Consider the following 23,352-nt stretch of genomic DNA (forward strand, 5'->3'; position numbering starts at 1 on the left):
TCAGGAAATCTGTACCAAACAAAGTCCAAATACCATGAAATTTTTTGACCATTTTTTCTGTACAAAAGAGACCCTAGAAGCTTCCCGAGGAGACCAGAAAGCAAACGAGTAGACGGTAAGTCACCAGGGCTCCGTCTGACCTAAATCTAGCTCTATAAATTTTCTAAAATCGGGAAACCAACAAAGAGCCAACCAAAATATTTTTTCTGCCACTGCAAGTTTCTGTTCTTCCGCGGTCGCATCTGCTGGCCTTTTCCGGTACTCTGCTGGAGAGGGAATCGATAACGGAGGGCTTCTACATCAACCTTGCTGCCCTTTTCGAGGATGTGTGAGTAGTTTGCCACAGACCTACGGGTCCATAACTAGTAGCTAGATGACTTATTCTCTTTTTTTGATCTTCAATACAATGTTCTCTTTGATGTTTCTTGGAGATCTATTTGATATAATCTTTCTTTTGCGGTGTGTTTGTTGGGATCCGATGAATTATGGGTTTATGATCAGATTATTCATAAGAAATGTTTGAGTCTTTTCTAAATTCTTATATGCATGATTGTTGTAGCTTTGTATTTCTCCCCAATCCATCCGTTTGGTTTGGCTAACTACTCCCTCTTTCCATCTGTATAAGGATAATGCGTTTTTCGAGGCTAACTTTGACCAAATGTTACAACAATAATATATGACATGCAACTTACACAATGCATACCGTCAAATTTGTATGTGAAAGGAGCTTCCAATGATATAATTTTCACATTATACATCTCATGTACCATTAATCTTATCAATAGTCAAAGACGGTCTTGAAAAACGCATTAAGCCCTATATAAATGGAAGGAGGGAGTAAATTGATTTATCTTGCAATGAGAGACATCCTCTGTAATGGGTTCAATCTTGTGGTGATCTATATCCCAATGACAAAAGGGGACAAGACACACATTTGTATTGTTGTCATTAAGGGGAAAACAACGAGGTTTATTCATTTTGGTTGAGTCTACTTTGTCTACATCATGTCATCTCATTTAAGGCGTTACTCCGTTTATTATGAACTTAATACTCTAGATGCATCTCCAGCGGCTATGGCAGAGGAGGCGGCCGGGTCGTTGGAGTTGGGCATGGCCCAGGCGGCGGGCGATGAGCGAAATGAAAATGAAGCGGTTGGGTGGTTGGGGCGCTACCGGCCGTTTTACATCTTCTGAAAGGGGAGGTGCATCTCTAGGTGTTGTATATCTTACATCTTCTAGAGATGGAGATGTAATTTTTTTGCATCTACATCATCTGTTAGAGATGATTTTTGAACCTTCACTTAATTATTTTTATATGTACATCATCTATTAGAGATGCTTTACTCTACGAGATATTCGTCCGAGGAAAGGAAAATGGAAAAACCGTCGCCAAATCCAAGCGCCGGTAGCCGTGCATTATTGGGCTGTTTAGTTTCCAGCCACACCTAGCCACACTTTGCTACATCTCACCTTAGACAAGTTTGACCAAGTCAGGTACTCCCTCCTTCCATCTATATAAGGCCTAATGCATTTTTTAAGACCGCCTTTGACTATTGATAAGATTAATAGTACATGACATGCACAATGTGAAAATTATATCATTGAAAGCTCCTTTCACACACGAATTTAACGGTGTGCTTTGTGTAAGTTGCATGTCATATATTATTGCTCTAGTATTTGGTCAAAGTTAGCCTCGAAAAACGTATTAGGCCCTATATAGATGAAAGGAGGGAGTAGGTGTTTGGTTCTAGACACATCTAAGAGCATCTCCAACAGCCGCGCAATGCCCGACGCGCTAAAAGTCAGAATACAACGCCGGGTGAGCCAGCTTTTGCGCGCGGCGGTGCACTGGCTCTAGCGGCCGCCGCAAAATAAAGCGCGCCCGAACCGCTCTAACAGGCGCGCTATATTTTATCTGTTTTTTCTTTACTATGTGACGATTCAATAAATATTTGGTTCCGATAGTACAAATATGGAGATAGTTGATAGTTCATAGTCTTCTTCTACGATAGATAGTTCATAGTTTGTCACATAGCCTGCTTCTACGATACAAAATAAAACGAAAAAATACTACTACTCGTTATTCTCCGACTTTGCCTCGGTGATGTCCTCCTCCGACGTGAGCGTACGCGTCAAGGAACCGCTCGTCATTGGAGTCCTAGGAGGACGCATCTCCTAGCGTGGTGCTGTATTTAGCGACCGCCTTCCGCGTTCGCTTGTCCTCGTGATAGGCGGCTCGCTCCTTCCTCCTCTCCGCCCTCTTCGCCCACCTCTCGGCGAGAACTGTTCCTCGTTGATGATGTCTTGCGGGAAACGATGGCTCCACAGCGCCATGGCTGCCTCGTCCATCTCGGCCAGGCTGAGATGGCGCTCCGCCTCCAGTTCTTGCGACGATTCTCGTTGGTGAGAAGCCGCGGGAAAGGCGCCAACTCCTGTGCCCGCTCCCGCATCGCCACGTCGGCGAAGTTCATGTCCTGACGGGACCGCCGAAGGCACCATGCCGCATCGTCGTACGCGCGGGCGCCCTCCTGGGCGGTGTCGAAGGTTTCAAGGCGGAGGCGCATGCCGTCGCCCGACCGAATCTCGGCGGAGTAGGTGCCGGACGGACGCACGCGGACGTCGCAGTAGTCCGAAGCTCCCCGGCAGCGAGGCGCCATGGTGGCGCGGTGGTGTCGTGTCGTCGGCGAGGAGAAAAAACGATAGAGGGAGCGATGAGAGAGCGGCAGAGGGCGCTGCAATTTTATAGGCGTGTCGGGCGCGGTGCGTCAAATCTAGCGCGCGAGCTGCCGCCTTTTCCCGCACACTAGTTTTCCGCCACCGCTGGAGCGCGAAAACATCCCCGCATGCTAAAAAGCTAGTTTACCGCGCGGGCGCGTCTTTTGGCATCGCGGTTGGAGATGCTCTAAGGCAAGAATATTTTTATGAGCAATGAACCCCACATGTTATAGACATAAAAATATGGCAAGATCCCTCAGGCAAGTCAAAATATGGCTGACAATTTAAACAACTCAACTAAAACAAGTATGATAAGTCTGACAAAAATCATATGACAATATATAGCAAATATAGTCACAACCCAAACAGCCCTATCGTTTGTTCTTCTATACTGGAGAAACCCCGAAAACCCCCTTGCACTATTGCCGTCCCGTTTCGCTTTCCCTGCTACCCTCCCTTCTCCTCGCCCACCCTTTGTTTCTCTCTCTTCCCCTTCGGCCAAGCCATGCCTCCTACTACTACTTCCCCCACCATATCCGCCTCCCCCCTCCACCTCCGCGTCCCCTCTGGCATCCCCCTCCTCCCGTCCACAAACCCTAACCCTAATCTCGCCGGCTCCTCCGCCGTCGCGGCCCGCCCCCACCGCCGTCCTCGCCGCTCCCCGCGTTCGCCTCGGTTCCCGCTCCACCCCCGGAGCGTCCCTCCACGCGCGCGCGCGGGTGGGCACTAGCTAGGGTTTCGATATGGACCCGCGCCGCCCTTCCCCGCGCGGCGCCGCCAACGGCAGCGGGTTCTCCTACTCCAACCTCTTCAACCTCGAGGTAGTTGCTCCTTTCTTGTTCTCTTTCTTCGCTTGACTGGAGGCCTCTCTGCGTGGTGCTAGGGACGCGGCGTGATCACTGATCGGGGCTGGGGATGGCTGTGGAGCACTTTGTCACTGGACTCGGGGATTTCTCTCGGGGTGTGGTGGGCCTGTTTCTTGTTTGTCCGTTTTGCAGGTGCAATTCGGCAGTGGTTTGGGTGGGAGCTGCCGGTTTCGGCTCAGGGTTAAGAGGCTCGCTAGTTGGAACCTAATGCAGGTTATTTGGTGATGGTGTTGCAATCATGCTTACTGGCTGATGCCTTGTGCTACCGTTTCCTGGTTACTGCTGCTCCGGTTTACCACTTGTCATCTTGTATCATCTCTGCTGCTAATGCCTTTGCCTAGATTGTCTAGTATTTCATACATTAGGAGGATATCGTTTTGATGCAATTGCATACGTCAGCTATGTTTCCGTTACATTTAAAGTTTTTTAGTTGCTGGGATCTCCACATGACTCTTGGTTTTAGTTTCTTGCTATACTACCCTTAGAGCTTACAAATTTATCATTTTGGTGATTCCGTAGTGGTATTATTGCTGTCTGCTTTTTTCTGTGTGGATGTAGGTTAACTGAAATATGTATTGCCTTAGGTAGCGATCTAGTGTGGAAAATACAAATAGTGGACATCATCTCTCTTTTTTTACGGGGAATCTGCCTTTTGTTTTTGACTTGGTGAAGCAGACAACTTGTTTCTGCTCTTGTTTTGTTGACTTCTGTTGATCTATATCATTCTTATTGGTTTTTTTACTGGACATTGTAGCCATTGCTAAACTTTAAGGTCCCTTTACCGGAAGATCTTGATCGATATGGGAATAGTAGCCCAAATGGGAGCGTGAGTAGTCAAGGTAAGCTTTATTAGTACATTTCTTTGCTCTCTCTCTCTCTCTCTCTCTGGCAAATGTCTAAAATCCATCTGCGTGGATCTTGCTGCTCACCCAACTTTTCCTTTAAGGTCAAGGGTCCTTGTCGGATCAGTACAATGGTGTGAGTGATGCTTCTCATGGGCTGCATCGAAAGCGAAAAAGGCATCTTGGTGTTGCGAGCGATGATGAGGAAGCAGATGACCACAGTAACCAAATAACCGAGGAGCACTACCGTACAATGCTGAGTGAACATGTTCAAAAGTACAGAAGGTCAAAGGATAAGGAGGGTGTTTTTGGTTCTGATCCTCCTCGGGCAGACACCCCCCAAATGATAAAACACAAAAATGGCAATACAAGAGTTATGAAATACAGAAGTGATTTCAAGGATGTTGCAGCATTAGGTGTGTTAGAAACCTCACCTGAGTATAATGGGATGGGATCTATTAGTGCATATGGTGGTTTCAATAAGATTGTAGCTTCACTTGATTCTTCCTATTTGGATATGGGGGATAATGTGAGCTACTTAATTCCAGAGGGTTATGATAAGTTGGCATCTTCCCTTAATCTGCCTGTTTTTTCTGATATACGTGTCGAGGAGCATTTCTTGAATGGCACGCTAGATCTGCGCACCCTGTCAGCAATGCTTGGCACTGACCTTAAGTTTGAGGCTACTAGTCGTGGTGGATTAGCCGAACCTCAGCCTCAACATGAATCACTCAAGGAAAGGGTAAAGATCCAGAAATTTGCACTTCAAGTAACTGAGGACCCCTTTGCAATTCCAGAGGGATCAGCTGGGAGAATACGAAGATCTATTATTTCAGAATCTGGTAGTTTGCAGGTTCATTATGTTAAAGTCTTGGAAAAAGGAGATACATATGAGGTTGGTTTCATTTGTTAAAATACTTGATTTCATGCTGTTGTATTAGTGTACTTAGCAACAATGTGATGTCATATATGCAGATTATCGAGCGGAGCTTGCCAAAGAAGCAAATAGTGAAAAAGGAACATTCTGAAAATGTGAAAGAAGATTTGGCAAGTTTTCTGAAACGCTGGCATATTATTGCTAGAAACATTCCAAAGCATCACAGAAATTTCACTGCTTTGCTGAAGAAACGGCAACTGGATGCTAAACGCTTTTCTGAGAATTGTCAACGGGAGGTATTGCATTTGTCTATTGTGTCACCTTAAAGCATGACACCATTTCAATGTGTTCTAGTTTACATTCTTGCTGAACAATTTGTCTTTCGAAGCCTTTACTCATTTCTTGTTTAACTTCCAGGTGAAGCTCAAGGTCAGCAGGTCACTGAAACTGATGAGAAGTGCTCCAGTACGCACAAGGAAGCTTGCTAGGGATATGTTGATATTTTGGAAACGGGTAGACAAGGAACAGGTATTTGTCTCATAAGCTTACAATTGTTTAACTTTGTTGCAATTATAAAAGTATACAATCTGTCTTTATTAGGAATGCTTATCTATTTCACAGTATTGAACTATATGAGTTGATTATACTATATCCATTTCTTACATCCCCTGAGCCATTTCACTATACGAGTACCGTTATCCCAAATCTATTAATGTTTTGTGTATTGTCTTGTATTGCCTTCAGTTCAGTTTAGCACATGGTGTTTATTGCCCTTGTGCGCTGTAGAACAAGACAAAATATTACGTCACTTATTCTTTGTGCCTGTTTCGCAGTATGAGTTGAGGAAAAGAGAGGAAAGAGATGCAGCTGAAGCTTTGAAGCGAGAAGAGGAACTACGCGAAGCAAAAAGACAGCAGCAGAGGCTCAACTTTCTGCTATCCCAAACTGAGCTCTATAGTCACTTTATGCAGAATAAGGCTGGCGAATCAGCACTGCCTGATGAGGGATCTGCTCCTGAGGTTGATGAGGAGGAAGATCCCGAGGAAGCTGAATTAAAAAGAGAGGCTTTTAGAGCTGCTCAGCATGCCGTTTCCCAACAAAAAAGGATGACAAATGCATTTGATAGTGAAATTGTGAGGCTTTGTCAATCTTCGGAGTCTGGCATTCCAACGGACGATTCAGCTACTATGGAGCCTAGCAAGATTGATCTCTTACACCCGTAAGCTATATCTGGAATTGTCTTTTTTCATTGCAAACAAGCATTGTAGAACAAAAGAAATTGTATTCTCTAAAGCTGATTGCCTGGGAGTATCTTGTTTTCAGCTCAACAATGCCTGAGCAGTCATCTGTGCAGACCCCTGAGTTGTTTAAAGGTGTATTAAAAGAATATCAGTTAAAGGGCTTGCAGTGGCTGGTCAATTGCTATGAACAGGTAAAGTCTTACAGAGCTATTGTATTTTGGTCACTTGTGGTGACTGCCATTATTAGGTTATAACGTCACACATTGGATTTCTTGCAGGGGTTAAATGGCATTCTTGCTGACGAGATGGGTCTTGGCAAAACTGTGCAGGCTATGGCATTCTTATCCCACTTGGCTGAGGTTTATGAATATATTTTCTTAAATTTTCATTTAGTTATTTGTTGCCCAACTGCTTTTAGATCTCGTTCCGTGTTACCTGATCTCAGTTGTATCTGAACTTAATTTATCTCTTGCTCTTTTGTTTATTCCTTCTGGAGATGTCATATTATGGTGTAGTTTAATATTGCATAGCAAGCATTTGATATGACATGGGTGTCTCATGCAGGATAAAAACATATGGGGTCCCTTCCTGGTGGTTGCTCCTGCATCTGTTGTGAATAATTGGGCTGAAGAGGTAATCAGATTCTGCCCTGATCTTAAGATACTCCCATATTGGGGCCCAGAAAGGGTGGTTCTTCGCAAGAACATCAATCCCAAGCGTCTTTATCGGAGGTAGATTCTTATCGAAGCATTGCTATCTTCATTGTCTCTCTTATAACAGGGTCATAAACCAATCATGTGACATTGTTTCTCTCATTTATAGAGATGCTAGCTTCCACATTCTCATCACAAATTATCAGATACTTGTGAATGAAGAGAAGCTTTTGAGACGTGTTAAGTGGCAGTACATGGTATTGGATGAGGCCCAGGCTATAAAAAGTTCAAGCAGGTGATTTTTCATGTGTCTTGTAACTTGTGCCTATCTTCATTTGTTTATTCTGTTTTTTTCCTTATTGCATGGCCCTTGCTTGACAAATAATTACCATCCTTTTGCTCTATACTGCAGCCAGCGCTGGAAGACTTTGCTGAGCTTTAACTGTAGAAATCGCTTGCTTCTTACTGGGACACCAATTCAGAACAACATGGCTGAGCTATGGGCACTTCTTCATTTCATCATGCCCACTTTGTTTGACAGCCACGAACAGTTTAATGAGTGGTTCTCAAAAGGGTACTGTTTTCGTACAGAAGTTATGTTTTTTTTTGGTCTTAACTTTATTGCTTATGTTTTTTGGCCTTCCAGGATTGAGGGCCATGCTGAACATGGAGGGACCTTGAACGAACATCAACTTAGTCGACTGGTAAGATAGTCATATATAGTGAATGCCATGGTTTCATGATTATTTCAAGTGATTGCCTATGTCTCGGGCTTGTTTAGAAGACTTTTTAAGTTCTCAAATGGGTAAAGTTTGGTACAGCCTTGCTATTTCTTAAGATTATGACATGTTCTCTATTTGCACAGCATGCTATATTGAAGCCGTTTATGCTCCGCCGTGTTAAGATTGATGTCATAGCAGAAATGACGGAAAAGAAAGAAGAAATTGTGCCCTGCAGATTGAGTTCTCGCCAGCAAATCTTCTATCAAGCCATAAAGAATAAGATCTCTCTTAATGAGTTGCTTGATGGAAGTCGTGGCAATCTAAATGATAAGAAGCTGCTTAGCCTGATGAATATTGTCATGCAGCTACGTAAGGTACAGTTCCGACAATTAAATTTTATTTAGTTTATTTTTTAGGTCCCTACTGAAAATTATGATAGTGTAGGTTTTTTTAACTCATAGGGTTTTCTTGATATTGTTCTCTGCGTAATTCTTAGGTCTGCAATCATCCAGAGCTGTTCGAGCGCAATGAGGGAAGCTATTACTTTTATTTTGCGGAAATCCCAAATTCTCTTCTTCCTCCCCCATTTGGGGAGTTGCAAGATATACATTATGCAGGCAAGAGGAATCCTATAGTGTTTGAGGTACGATCTCTCTGTTAACAGTTTCTTTGTTGATCATATGGTTTACAATACATTTCTTCTTGAGCACAGACAGTCAAACACTACTAATATATTTCTTTCTCAATCTCCACAGATTCCGAAGTTAGTTTATGAAGGGATCATCTGTAACACAGAAATACCCGTCGATGGTTGTGGATTCCGGAATGGATATATCAACAGGCTGTTCAATATTTTTTTGCCAAGCAATATCCATAATTCGGCAGTTCCAGAATCAACTTCACGAACCACATCTATTCTGCCATCTGGTGCATTTGGCTTTACACGTTTAACGAATCTGTCCCCAGTTGAAGCTTCCTTCCTGGTCACTTCTTCATTATTTGAGAGACTAGTGTTTTCAGCGACACGTTGCAAGATGGAGTATGTTGATGAAATCGTGGATCTATTCCTTGATTCAGAAGGTTCTGATCTCCAGCTCAGTCAGTATGATGCCACAAAAGTCCGGGCTGTTACTAGATTATTGCTTTCACCTAAAAGGGCAGACTCCAGTTTGCTCAGAACAAAATTTGAAATAGGCCTGAGCGATAACCCGTGTGAAGCACTAGTGCTTTCTCACCATGATAGGCTTGTCTCGAACATACGGCTTCTTCGTTCAACATATGGTTTTATCCCACCAGCTAGAGCACCGCCGGTAAGCCCATCTGTTTCATCTGTGTCGACGCTGGTTTTTGCATTTCTTTCTGCATCAGGGCATCTGTTCAGTAATCTTAGCTTTAGTGTTAAAATTCTGGAACTTCTATATAGTGGAGATGTTTTTTGGTTATGCATGTTAGTCACTTGTAACTATGGCCGTATTGGTTAACCCTCCTTTCCCCTTTCCTCTTCTTCCAGATAAATGTCTGTTGTTCAGATCGGAATTTTGCCTACAAGTTAACAGATGAGATGCATGATCCCTGGATCAAGAAGCTGTTTCTGGGATTTGCTCGCATTTCCGAGTTTAATGGTCCTAGAATACTGAATGGTCATAATACTTTCATACAGGAAGTATGTACTGATTTGCCCATCCCTGAGCCGATGCTACAGTTACCGTACAGGATATTCGGGTCATCTCCGCCTATGAGTAATTTTGATCCAGCTAAAATGCTCACGGTAAGTTTATAACTTTTGCTTGTGCATATAATGCTAGAAATTGTCTGTTTAGGTTTGTAGCTTTGGCTGCACAATTTCATTCTCTTTTTATAGTTATGATTTTAAATCAGTTTTTAGCTACTTAGCTTCATGAACTGCTTAACTACTTGTACATTTTTTCCGAAAATTTCGTATAGATCATTATGAAAAGTTGGTGTAATGTTGTTTTTATTGCACATATTTATGACCCCTTATTAACTGTCATGAAATGCTTGATGACAGGATTCTGGGAAGCTCCACACGTTAGATAAACTACTGCGGCAACTCCGAGCTGAAAATCACCGTGTGCTCCTATTTGCTCAGATGACTAAAATGTTGGACATCCTTGAGGTACTATAGAAAAATGTTCAGATCTTTCTTGCAATAATAGTTACTCCCTCCGGACAGGTATGCAGGCCGCTCTAGTATTTTGAGTAAGAACTTTGACCACCGATTTAACTAAGAAAATATGGGTTATATACCCCCAAAATTGTACCATTGGATTTGCTTCTGAAAGATGTTTCCAACAGTATGCTTTTTTGGGACATATTTTCCTTGATAAATTGGTGGTCAAGTTTGACTCAGAAAACTAGGGGGCCCTCCGGCCCTGTATACTGGCCCCGGAGGTTGTAAATTCACAATTTTAATTTTGCTTTCTTTAGACACCCTCTGTTCCTAAATGTAAGACGTTTTGGCAGTTCAATTTAAACTGCCAAAACGTTTTATATTTTAAAACAGTGGTTGCACTAGATAGATAGATCAGACACATGGGAAAATGTTATTGAAATTTGTTTAGCTGAAAGTTTGTGCCATCACAATTATCTTCATTTCGTAGATTTGTGCTGATTTTCTATAGTGAAGTGTTTATGTTATGTTGGATACTTTGGTTCCACTAAAACCGCTATATTTCCCAGTTATGCATGGGGATTTTTAAAAACAATATTATTATTATTATTATTATTTTAACAAATCTCAGATCTATAACTTCAAATCAGAAATCACAAAACTACCACCGTACTGTTGCTAGCGGCACCGAATAGAGATCTGTCGTTGCCAGCCGCAACGAAGAGAGCTGGTCGCTGCCGGCGGCAAAGAAGACCTGCTGTTAGTTGCTGCTTGCAACAATAGCTGCACGTGCCATACTCACGTATTGCTCCGCATTGATCCAGCTGCTTGCTGAGAATCAGTGCACAAGCCTGAATGCTTTAGTAAGTATATGTGCATGTGTTGCTCTGAATCCATGCTTGCTTGTACGCGCACATCGGTGAAGGTAGTATGTTTGTTGCTTGTACGAGCATCGGCGAACAAGCTTTAGTACATACTCGTGCGTGTGATCTGTTATGAAAGCAACTTATCTCTATTGAAGGCCCAAGGGGCATATATATATTACACAAGACTTGAGATGCAAGGAAAGGAAACATAGTATAATAAGGACTCCTAGACCAATACTAATACTTCCTAACACCCCCCTCAAATGCAGAGTGTATGCAATGGCATTGCATTTGAAGAAGTGTAATACTAGAAAAAAAATGATAATCCAAATCTCCGTGTCTTGAGTGTCGCCATAGCATGAAGAGTCTTCAAGACCTGTCGAGTCAAGCCGGGGATAACGAAGAGATGCCACATCATAGGAAGACACCGCGTAAGTAGAAGATACACGAGTAGATGTAGGAGTCATAGCATGCAAGCAGTAGGAGGAGCAACACGTAAGTAGCAGCAGTAGCCAGGAAAACTAGCAGAGGAAGAGTGACGCACAGGGTAAGCTGACAGCCGCCTGTCATGCCCCTTGTTGGCAGAAGGCAGCCGGCGGCCCGATCTGGCAGAGGCATTGACAACGGGCGAAGAGATCTATCGAGAAGAGAACCATCGGAAGAACACTGAAAAGAATTGATCTTACGAGACCGACAAAAAAAATCAATCGTGAGGACGAGTAGCAGCGTCCGGAGACCTAAACCTAGGCTCTAATACCATGTTATGAAAGCAATTTATCTCTATTGAAGGCCCAAGGGGCATATATATATTACACAAGACTTGAGATGCAAGGAAAGGAAACATAGTATAAAGACTCCTAGACCAATACTAATGCATCATGACATGATCCACGGCCAAGACCGCTGGTTCAGCCCGAGCGTGCCCAACCCTGACATCCACGGCGGAAATCATTGGTTCAGCCGGAGAACCGCGACATCCACAACCGAAATCACGGGTTCAGCCTGCCCAACCCCCATGTGCTGGAGCTCAACTTACGTTCGTGCTATCCGTGGACATGAACCTGATGTTGCCACGAATCATGGTGCACACGGCCAAGTGCAAAAATAGGACAAGGGATAATGTCTAGGTGGCTGGCTACATCCAGATGTGTAGATGAGTGCAAGTGATTGCAAAATTTCTCATCGAGTGCGATGCAAAATTCGTCCTGCACAATGCATGATTCGAGCCCTTCATCTGGATGGATTCTCCTCGTCAATACTGTCCTGGTGGCGTGAAGATTCGGCCAAGGCAGCTCCAGTGTGTCACGATGTTCAATGCGTTGATGTTGCGATTTTTTTGTTGCCCCTCCAAACGAGAAGCCACTTTTCGTTACGAACAACCACGACCAGCTCTTTTCGTTGCAGCTAGCAAGGATAGGGTGATAGTTTTGCAATTTCTTAGTTTGGAGTTATAGATCTGAGATTTGCTAAAATAATAATAATATTCTTAGAAAAAACTTTGTTATGCATGCACATCTAAAAACATCACTGTGGATTTGAGCTTACATAATTGACTAACAGGATGCAAAATGTTGAGTACCGTGTTTCAGAAACTTTAGGAGCATCCTAGGTTTCCATTATTCTTTGACTGGCCTTGTGAACTCTGTGAAGGAACTGAAATGAACAAGGAAGTGTGTGCCTTACTATCATATGGAGCTGTATCTATGAACTACTCATTCAAAAGATCTTGTTGAGTTTATGATCGTAAGTTTGAACCCTTATCTAACTTTGCGTGTCATGCACTGCTATTTTCAGGACTACATGAATTTCAGGAAATTCAAGTATTTCAGACTGGACGGGTCTTCTGCAATTTCTGATCGTCGTGACATGGTCCGGAATTTCCAGAACAGGTAAGGCATTAGTGGATACTGTATAGGACATAAATACTGCACTGAGATTATAACACTCCTCAAACATGACCTCAGCTGAGTTTTGTTGTCTGCAGGAATGATATATTTGTCTTCTTGCTAAGTACAAGAGCTGGGGGACTAGGAATTAATTTGACTGCTGCTGACACGGTTATATTTTACGAAATTGACTGGAATCCGACACAAGACCAGCAGGCAATGGATAGAACACACAGACTTGGTCAGACGAAGGAGGTAAGTTAAACCTCAATGTATACATATGGAACAAACTCTAATTACAAGGCCTAAAAGATAGTAATACTCTGAATTCCGATGCTTTATTGATCATGGGAAAAGCCCCATATATAACATGAGCCGAGTACCAGCAGGCAACGCGAGTCTATATGCAACAGAACCAATGACTTCTGTGACTTGGAAAGGCCCATAGAAGCGAGGAGACAATTTGCCATGCTTGTGACCTGGTAATGATGCTGCTGCATGATGGTGAGGGCGAAGCCACACCCAATCACCGACGCCAAATGCCAGCTCCTGATGCTTGTCATCATAATAATGCTTTGCCCGCTGCTGCGCTTGATGAGACGCTCACCAACCTCACGAACGAAGTTGGCGCGATCCTGCAAGGCGGTGTCCACAACCGCCACCTTGGCCTCGCCAGGAACATAGTCACGAAGACGTGGCGGTGGCCGACCATAGACAACCTCGAATGGAGTGGCATGAAGAGCGGAGTGGCGGTGGCCGATCATAGACAACCTCAAATGGAGTGGCACGAAGAGTGGAGTGGTAGGACGTGTTGTACCAGAATTCCGCCCAGGGCAATCATTCGACCCACCGTCGTGGCCGATCACCAGTGAGGCAACGGTACATTGCGATGATTTTGTTGACAACTTCAGTCTTCCCATCAGACTGGGGGTGGAAGTCTGGGCTCATGTGAAGCTGAACGCTGGACAACTTGAATAACTCACGCCAAAAATTGCTGGTGAAGACAGGATCTCGGTCACTGACGATGGACTGTGGAAGTCCATGGAGGCGCACAATGCCCTCAAAAAATGCCTTTGCCACAGAGGCAGCTGTGTATGGATTGGACAATGGAATGAAGTTTGCATATTTGGAGAAACGGTGAGTGACCGAGAGGATCACAAACTTGGCAGCGCCTTGATGAAATCCATGGAGATATCACTCCACACAGATGTTGGGACCGGCAGAGGCTGAAGTAACCCGACAGGGAGGAGTGTTTTTGTCTTGTTGCGCTGACAGATTACACAAGCATGGACCAATTAGCGATCACTAGGGACATGGAAATCAACTCGGAGTCGATGAAGCGTCTTTTGGACCCCCTCGTGAGCGCCGTGAGCATGTAGTAAAATCATTGGTATGGACGGGGAGGTGAGCAACACATGCACCTGACGCCCATGAAGAATCAAGTTGTCAGCATACCTTCAGGGGTGGTCGTGATCACCGGTGCGAATGCCATCACGAAGGGAGGTCAACTTGGGGGAAGCGTCAATCTCACGCCGTAGGTCCTCAAAGATGGTGAAGATTGGCAGCGAGAGAGCACAAAGCTTAGATGCTACATCGGCATCACGACGGGAGACGGCGTCAACGACGTTGTTGAGGCGGCCTGATGGAACTCGACAATGTAGTCGAATCCAAACAATATGCTGACCCATTGGTGTTGAGGGATTGTCGAAAGCCGCTGGTCGAGGAGAAACTTCAGGCTGTAGTGGCCGGTGCGTTCGGTAAAGGCATGACCCCAAAGATATGTCCGCCAGTGACGTACAGCCTGAACCAGTCAATGAGTTCCCGCTCATAGGCAGCAAGCTTGGCATGGCATGAAGCAATGGGCTGACCGAAAAAGGCCAAGGGCCCCGCACCTTGCTGAAGAACAGCACCAAAGCCAGTCCCGGAGGCGTCACACTCAAGAATGAAGCAATTGTCAAAGTCCGGCATCTGGAGCACCGGATCTTGACCAAGGGCATGCTTGAGCGCCTGGAAGGCATCCTGTGCCTCTGGGCACCACCAAAATCTCTCCTTGCTCATTAGGCGTGTGAGAGGGGCAGCGAGCATGCCGAAGTCCTTGATGAACTTGCGATAGTAGCTGGCCAGCCCCAAGAAGCCGCGTAACGCCCGGAAAGAACGAGGCGTAGGCCAGTTAGCAATCGCGCGCACCTTATCCTTATCCATGGCCACCCCATCAGCAACAATGACATGACCCAGGTAGGCCACGGAGGACTCACCAAAGCAACACTTTCTGCCCTCGAGGAAGAGGGACTGCTGCCGCATGACCTGAAAGACAACACGAAGGTGGCGCAAGTGCTCCGACCAGGATGAGCTTTAGATTAAGATGTCATCAAAGAAAACAAGGACAAATTTGCGCAAAAAAGGGAGCAAGATGTCATTCATCAAAGCCTGGAAGGTTGCTGGTGCGTTGGTTAAGCCAAATGGCATAACCAAGAACTCATAGTGGCCATCATGTGTGCGAAACGCCGTCTTAGCAACATCATCAGGGTGCACCCGTACCTGATGATACCCCGAGCGCTGGTCAAGCTTGGTGAAGAACCTAGCGCCCCGGAGTTCATCCAGTAGCTCGTCAACAACAGGAATTAGAAACTTTCCTTCATGATATGATCGTTCAACACCCGATAGTCGACGCAAAAGCGCCACGAGCCATCCCGTTTCTTGACGAGGAGGACGGGTGAAGAGAAGGCCGAGTCGCTCGGGCGGATGATGCCTTGGGCCAACATCTCCGTGCACTGGCGCTCGAGCTCGTCCTTCTGAAGTTGCGCATAGCGGCATGGCCAGACAACAACTGGCGTGGTGTTAGGTAGAAGCCGAATGCGGTGGTCGCGAGAGCGTCCTAGAGGCAACATGGTCGGAATGGCGAAGATGTCAGCAAACTCGTCGAGAGCGTCCTGGAGGCAACATGGTCGGAGTGGCGAAGAAGTCAGCAAACTCGTCGAGCATGTCACTCATGAGGCCAGAGTCCTCGCTCGTGATCGTGTGAACAGCAGGCAAGGCGGGCACCACCAATCCGTTCCCACAGCCATCCCGTTTCTTGACGAGGAGGACGGGTGAAGAGAAGGCCGAGTTGCTGGGGCGGATGATGCCTTGGGCCAACATCTTCGTACACTGGCGCTCGAGCTCGTCCTTCTGAAGTTGCGCATAGCAGCATAGCCGGATAGTAGCTGGCGTGGTGTTAGGTAGAAGCCGAATGCGGTGGTCGCGAGAGCATCCTGGAGGCAACATGGTCGGAGTGGCGAAGAGGTCGGCAAACTCGTCGAGAGCGTCCTGGAGGCAACATGGTCGGAGTGGCGAAGAGGTCAGCAAACTCGTCGAGCATGTCACCCATGAGGCCAGAGTCCTCGCTCGTGATCGTGCGAACAGCAGGCAAGGCGGGCACCACCAATCCGTTCCATGTGACTTGGGAACCAGCAAGGACAATAGTCATGCTATGGTGATCAAAATCGGTCCGAGGGAACGGAGCCAATGGACACCAAGGACAAGGTCGAAGCCGCCAAGTGGAAGCATGAAGCAGTCAACCCGGAAGTGGCAGCCGTCAATGTTGATGGAGATGTCGCGACATAGGCCAACACTAACAAGCGTGTCCCGTTGGCCACCATGACCCATAGACCGGGATGAGTCTCTGGAGTTAGGCCGAGTGCGTCAACCATGACCGAGTCGATGAAACTTTGTGTTGAGCCTGTGTCCAGTAATGCAGTGAAGGTATGAGTGCCGATGACGATACGCAGCTGTATGGTGTCAATCACGCAGATACTCCAGAGCCTGGTGATGGCGTCAAGCAAGATGTGTGGCGTCTCCAAAGGTGCATCCTCGGGCGCAAAATCATCGAGCTCGATGAAGAACAAGCGTGCACATCAATGACCTGGGACGTACTGCTCATCGCAGTTGTAACAGAGGCCTTGGCAGTGGCGTTCACCCATCTTGGTAGGCGTGAGGCGACTCGTAGTGCGAGGAGCCGGTGTAGGGGCAGCAGTTGTAGCAGGAACGCCTTGTGGCATGGGCGTGCAGCAGGCAGCAAGGTCAGCCCTTGTGCCCAAGACATTGAACCACGGGGATGTGTCGGGGCCATGAGTGGTCGGGAACGGATGGCGTTGTTCATATGCCTTAGCGAGGGATACTGCCGTGTGGAGGTCCACCGGTTGCTGAAGCTCTACATCGACTTTGATGCCTTCAGGAAGTCCGGCTGTGTACAGGAAACGCTGCTGGGCTGAGCTTAATGGTTTGCTGGTCCTGCACAACAGCTCCATAAATCTGCTGGTGTAGTCGGCAACGGTAGAGGTGAACGGAAGCCGAGCCAACTCGCACAAGGGGTTGGCGTGTACAGATGGCCCAAAGTGAAGGTGACACGCCTCCTTGTAGTGCTGCCAGGAGGGAATGCCATGATCACGCTCAAACTGGAGGTACCAGACTGAGCATTGTTGACTAGGTGGTATGCCGCTGTCCACACCTTGTTAGCCTCCTCCGTGCGCTGTCCCTAGAAGAATTGCTCACACTGATGAAGCCAGCCAAGCGGATCGACGGAACCATCGCAAGTAGGAAAATCAAGCTTGTGAAAGCGTGGGACACCGGACCCGGAGCCAGAACCAAGGTGCTGGTATACGAGGGGGGCAATTGACGTGAGGTATGGTGAGGCGGCATAGGTGGGCTGGGTCTGTAGTGTTCGAGGAAGTGGCTGATAAGGATTGGCGGGTGGCTGTTGGTAGGGAAGTGGTGGTAGAGATGCGTGGTGGAAAGCTGGGTTGAACGGAGGGTAAGCACGAGGTTGCTGTGGGAAGAATTGGGAGGCGGAAATTGGGGCGGTGAGCCGGTGACAGCGGCGGGGGAAAGTGTGGATCAAATCCTGCGATCAGGAGGGTGGGGACAGTGGTGGGGCCGGTGGTGGCGAGGGCGGCGGAGGTACTAGACGGTGTAGAGGAGGCGGCGGAGGAGCCGCTGGCTGCTGGCAACGCCGCGCGCAGGTCGACCAAGGTGGAAGGTGGAGCGCTGGGGCACTGCTCCAAGGTGTTCAGGTGCTGGACGAGGCCCTCCATGAAAGCCTGATCCGTGGCCCGTTGCACCACCATCTCCTTCAGCTGGGCCGCTAGCTCCTTGAGCGCGAGGTTGATGTTGCCGCTGTCGTCTTTGTCATCGTTCACCATCGTAGATGACGCTGATACCAGATGGAACAAACTCTAATTACTCGAAGGCCTAAAAGATAGTAATACTCTGAATTCTGATGCTTTATTGATCATGGGAGAAGCCCCATATATAACAGGAATAACTTGGCTGACAAGCTGACTTAAAGGGAATACAATCTGGACTCTGGAACAAGTTCTAATGTGGACTCTGCACTTATTTCGAATCTGAACCTACTAACTAATCTGGACTCTGAACCTAATACGAATCTGAACCTTAATAACTACTTGTAGCAGTACAGGAATCCTAGCCACTTTGGGCTGGACCAGGGGGTGGTGCGTCCAGGGCTTGGGCCCTCCGTCCATATGTGGTTCCCCACATAACAACATACTATTGTCTAGCCATGGTTTCTTGAACTACTATTTGATCATTTTTTACTGGCTATGGTATTCTGTATAAGTGTGTGATGTGCTTGTGAATTGTGTAATTTTGTTTACCATTCACTTGTTTACTTCAGGGCTGCCTTTGCAACCTGTTGCAACTTTAGCACCATATTGTTTGTAAATATGTGCATTTATGACAGTCTTGTTGAAGATTTTCATACTAGAACTACTGTTTGTAAAATATGTGCATTCTTTGTTATTACAAAGATTCTCGGACTAAATCTGCCAATCTTGTCCAAGATTTTCGTACTAAAATTGCTGATCCTGTTGACTCTGTCCCTGGTATTCCTTGGGTAGGAATGTTGTAATCTAATGCCTAAATCCAGATTCATTGTCTCTATTCTAGATTGACTGTCTTTATTTGGCCGGTAACTATTCAACATCATGGCAAGTAAAGATTCGTTTGTAAATGGGTCTGAACGTTTACCAGAGAAGATGATTTGTTATTATTGTGTTGTTACTGATTCATCCATAGGCAGCCATCATGAGGTTCTACATCCTGTATTGGATGTATTCATTATTTGAATGGACTTGTATTAATTATGAGATCATTACTGCATAATTGACAATATTGACAGAGGGGTTGCTCTGTTTCTTGTTATATAGGCCATGCTGCTATTGCTGCTGTCATTAATGTCATGCTTTTTGGGGTTGAGTGACAACACAACTAAAGTTACAAACATGCTCTGTAACCCTTTTTTTATACCAGGCTGGACAAGCTTGAGACTAGCCAATCTTTCATTTTTCATGGTTTCTGGCTAACTGTTAACTTGTATTTAGTCTTTTGGACTTTTAAAACCTTGTTTGATCACTAATTTCAGTGTTTGTAAAAAAAGCACTGAAGTTCATCTCATATCTGTTAACTGTTTGCTTTCACCAGCTCAAATAACACTAGTCTGTTATCCGAATATACAAATTCCACCAATACTTATAATTAATAGTTGAGTAGCTCAGTTTCTTATATATTATTTCAAACCTGGAATTGTAGGTAACCGTGTATAGACTTATATGCAAAGACACTATTGAGGAGAAAATCTTGCAAAGGGCAAAGCAGAAGAATGCAGTGCAAGAGTTGGTTATGAAAGGGAAACAAGTTCAGGATGATCATCTGATGAGACAAGAGGATGTTGTTTCATTACTTCTTGATGATACACAGATTGCACACAAATTGAAAGAAATATCAATGCAGGTAAATTATTCCCTCATAAGTAGATGATGATTTAGACTTGTTATTTTGTTTGAGGATAACATTTTACATGATTTCTGTGTGGGCATTATTTTAAATGTTACTGACTCTTTACTCCTGCTTTTCAATACCGTGAGGTGTGTTTGTTGTGCATGCATCATTTGATGTATAAGCGCATATGTTACATTGTGAACAGACTTGCATTAAAGATGGGCTTTTTACTCGAACACATACTTCTGAAGGAATTAATAGGGCTGGCGTATCAGCTCCTTAATCCGAGTGCCCAAAGAGAGCTATTATGTCATGTAAATATGAACTAAGGGGGTATATCATTTCCATCTTTTTACAGACTGCAATGAAATCTACACGGCCAACTTGTATCTTGAAATGCTACTTGGTCTAATATCTCTACAAATTTTAATTCCAAAATCAGTTTTAAATTGGAAAGTTTCGTTGGTTCTCATTTTCTCTTAACTCACAGGGAAAGGCCATCCCACCATGAACATGATCTCTGCTAGGTTGTTTGGCTGTGAGTTTACTGATATGTCTTGTGTTAGCGATTCTGCCGATTATGAATTAATTTTATGGAGAAACTGTACAGTGCCTTGTTTCTAGCAAGCATCGGGTAATTGGTACAGATGGGCCTTGAAAAACCTTAGGCTTTCGTAATTCAGACCTTTGTCAGCAACCACTTCGCTCAAACCAGAACATTTTCTAAGAATTGTCGAGTTCATTTTGAGTGTTTACAGATGATTTTGAGTTAGTGGTAAAAGTCTGGCAAGAATATTCCTCATCTGCATATTCACCCCTTTAGGCAAAGGATCGATTAAAGAAGAGGCGAGCAAAGGCCATCAAGGTTGACAAAGAAGGAGATTTGAAGCTTGAAGACTTGGATGATCCAACTGAAGAACCTGTAGAACAAGATAATACAACCAGCAAAAAGGTACACAGAGAAACGTTTCTGAGTTATCGAGTGATGAGGAAAACTAGATGAGGAAGAAAAATCGTATGTTATATTTGTTTGGTTACTTCTAGATGCTTCCACTCTAGTGTAGTATTCTTCTCTTTTCTTTTCTACCCTACCTACTGTTTTCTAGAGTCTTCTAGTTGTGAGTAGCTATGAGTAGAATGGTGAAACTTAATAAATGTTTTCTAGAGTATTCCAGCTATAAGTAGAAGTATGTGAAGGCTTCCCAAAGCCTCTACTTTGTACCCAGACTATGTACCCCACAACCTATAATAGAACCTGGTGTTCTTATCTAAGATCTTGGAGTAGATCTTGTGCTCTAGGAGTTCTGGATTGAACTCCTGCTGCCATATTTTGGCCTCTACATTCGCCTCTAGAGCGATATCTATTGTTCGTTCAACACTTGTGCTGTACACATTGTAGCAGCAAGGTGGAGTTGCTCCTCCACAACCTTGTGCTGCTTCATCGAGTCACTTCTTTCTTTGTGATAGGATAAATCACACCCTCGGTTGGGGCTTTGAGGTTTCTTTTTCTGTATTTTCTTAGGAATTCATATCACCCTGTGCGTATACAAACACAAAATCATTGAGGCATTACTTAGGGCCCGTTCGGCAACACCCCAGCTCTCAACTTCAATAACTCCACGGTGGAGCTGAGCCGAACGTGTGAACTCCGTGAAGCTCAAATCTAGAAGCTGGCTCTTCTCTTAGTGCAAATTTGATGGAGTTGGAGAAGGTGCCTTTCCCTGGCTCTGCGAAAATGAAAAGGTTGCAGTTGAGCGTTATTACAAGGTGCTGCCATCGCCAAGTGACCTCTGCGTACCGGTTCGAATAATCTCTCCTCCGTAGCTTCTCTCTCACCATCGCTGCACATTTTCTTTACGAGGAAAAAGGTGCCGCTGTATGTCTTACTGAGCTGGGCTTTGCTCCCTTCCCTCTCAGGCGGGCCTCATCCCCATCTAAAGTTGTCAGCCCATGTCAGCGATGAGAAGCTGGAGCTGCGACGCCGAACGTTTTTTCCATCGCTAGTTTTCACTTGAGAAGCTAGAAACCGGAATGAGGAGTAGAAGTTGAGGAGTTTGGGAAGCTAGGCTGTTGCCGAACGGGCCCTTAGTATGCAAGCTTAAAATTCCAATTGAAGCAGATATAAAGGAACAAGTGATGCAGTTTCACATATTGGATTGGCACCCATATAGAACTTCATTAGCTCCTTGTGTGATTGACATGCATAGATGGGTTTAGCTTGCATTTTAGTACATATTCTACCAAAAAATGCAAAGAGATGATCAAAACAAAATGAGCTGCATTATCTTACCCTTTCAATTTCAGTATCTTTGCCTGCACCAGTCCTTAATCTATTGATAGCCGTGTCCGCGGATATGGGGATATGGGCCCAGTTCATAGTAGGTCACACTATGGGTCAACAGTAATAATAATAACCTGATTAATAAACAATCCTGGTTCGATGAGGAAAGAAGTTGATTGATCTTTATGTAATCGTGAGAGGATCACAGTGGTATCATTGATACCGAAGTTGGTTGATCTTTACGGTGTCATGTGATGACCGCGGGTAAAGATCGAGCTCCTTGTGGTCACGAGATGATCACGATGGTAAGTCGATACATGTAGTGGTTACGAGGTAACCTCCAGAGTAAGTTGTTCATGATACCTCAAACATGCTGTTTCCTTGAGGCTTTGTTAGATTCACCTAACTTTCTCAGCCTTGCTATGTGTGAGCTTCATTTGTTTAATTAACTACTAATATATATTTCCAGAAAAAAAGCTCGCACAAGAAACCTCCAAAGTCACAGGATAATGATGGTGCGGATGGCGATGTTCCTGAGAGTGGTCCTGTCAAAAATGAGGAGCATATTGCTTCCCTGAGGCCTAAAAGATCAAAGAGACTAGTGAGGAGCACGGGTGAGGATAAGGAACCCGTTGCTGCTTGTGATGTTGAGAAACCTGCAGATGCAGCTGAAAACAATGACAACAATGATGCAGAAGAGTTGCAAGACCAGACTCCTTCTGCCTAGTTGACCTACTGGGCTGACCTGATGAGAACATAAGATGCGAATGGCAAGACTCTAATTTGTGGTGTCGAGTAGGAGCATCAAAGATGGCACCCAGAGGAGGAGCTCTGGATCTGCTTAAGGTGTTACGCGGTTTATTAAGTATTTTAACTCTGCTGTGCAGCTTCTTTTCAGAAGCCTGGGACTGCAACTTGGGTGCAGTTGCAATGAGCTGAGCCCAATGATGGCTGTTACGCCAGCCTTTATCCCTGCTGTTGGTGATACTCGCTCTAGCCATTTTGTAAATAAGTATTAGCAATGTTCCGTCACATATAGGAATAATTTTGCTGTGTAAAGAGAGTAGTGATGTAGAGTTTTGTTAGGCTAAAAATGAACATGGCAGGAAATATCTGCTGTGCTTCCGAGTTGGAAACATATATCACTAAATTTATGACTTTATTTAGTCGGTCCAATAGATGATATGTGTGTCTATTACTCCCACCGTTTCAATAAGGGTTTGCCAAATCACTTCTTTCATTGTGTACTTAATTTATACGAGTGAAAAATAATGCTCCATCCGATTCATATTGTCTTAGATTTGTGCTATGGATGTATTTAGTGTTATAGATCTTAGATTTGTGCTGTGGATGTATTTAGTGTTATAGATCATGTTAATATTACCTGTTTTAGATTTGTCAGATATGGATCGAGCACGCTGGGGTAGGAAAAAGTTTCACCTAACATTTTTACAAGTTTGCCAAGAGAATTAAACCCTGCAGTGTAAAAGTGCAGCGTC

At 45.0% G+C, this 23,352-nt stretch overlaps 1 protein-coding gene across 4 annotated transcripts; it reads left to right on the forward strand.

Annotated features, from left to right (window-relative positions):
* Positions 1 to 3,215: 3,215 nt before the first annotated feature.
* LOC119285771 (chromatin-remodeling ATPase INO80-like) lies at positions 3,216 to 23,084 on the forward strand. 4 transcript variants are annotated; one of them, XM_037565097.1, is made up of 22 exons: positions 3,223 to 3,855; positions 4,335 to 4,419; positions 4,527 to 5,317; positions 5,398 to 5,595; positions 5,717 to 5,827; positions 6,133 to 6,518; positions 6,623 to 6,731; positions 6,819 to 6,899; positions 7,105 to 7,271; positions 7,363 to 7,488; positions 7,606 to 7,767; positions 7,840 to 7,897; positions 8,059 to 8,289; positions 8,412 to 8,558; positions 8,671 to 9,225; positions 9,426 to 9,683; positions 9,945 to 10,052; positions 12,707 to 12,801; positions 12,897 to 13,053; positions 19,384 to 19,584; positions 20,396 to 20,524; positions 22,323 to 23,084. In XM_037565097.1, exons 1-22 carry the CDS (start codon positions 3,805 to 3,807, stop codon positions 22,578 to 22,580), a joined length of 4,464 nt encoding a protein of 1,487 aa, XP_037420994.1. In that variant the 5' UTR covers positions 3,223 to 3,804; the 3' UTR covers positions 22,581 to 23,084. The 4 variants fall into 4 exon arrangements, with proteins under 4 accessions (XP_037420997.1, XP_037420994.1, XP_037420995.1 ...); XM_037565098.1 differs by having other exon boundaries at positions 3,223 to 3,793; XM_037565096.1 differs by having other exon boundaries at positions 3,223 to 3,535.
* The last annotated feature ends 268 nt before the right edge of the window (positions 23,085 to 23,352 follow it).

This window comes from Triticum dicoccoides, chromosome 4A (assembly GCF_002162155.2).
Source record: "Triticum dicoccoides isolate Atlit2015 ecotype Zavitan chromosome 4A, WEW_v2.0, whole genome shotgun sequence".
Taxonomy (NCBI): Eukaryota; Viridiplantae; Streptophyta; class Magnoliopsida; order Poales; family Poaceae; genus Triticum; species Triticum dicoccoides.

Bases quoted from the DNA above. Each gene is read 5' to 3' on its own strand.
- LOC119285771 (XM_037565096.1), top strand. From the start codon at position 3,458: ATGGACCCGCGCCGCCCTTCCCCGCGCGGCGCCGCCAACGGCAGCGGG. The intron at 6,519-6,622 runs GTAAGCTATATC...TCTTGTTTTCAG, and splicing joins AAGATTGATCTCTTACACCC to CTCAACAATGCCTGAGCAGT. The intron at 8,559-8,670 runs GTACGATCTCTC...CAATCTCCACAG, and splicing joins GGAATCCTATAGTGTTTGAG to ATTCCGAAGTTAGTTTATGA.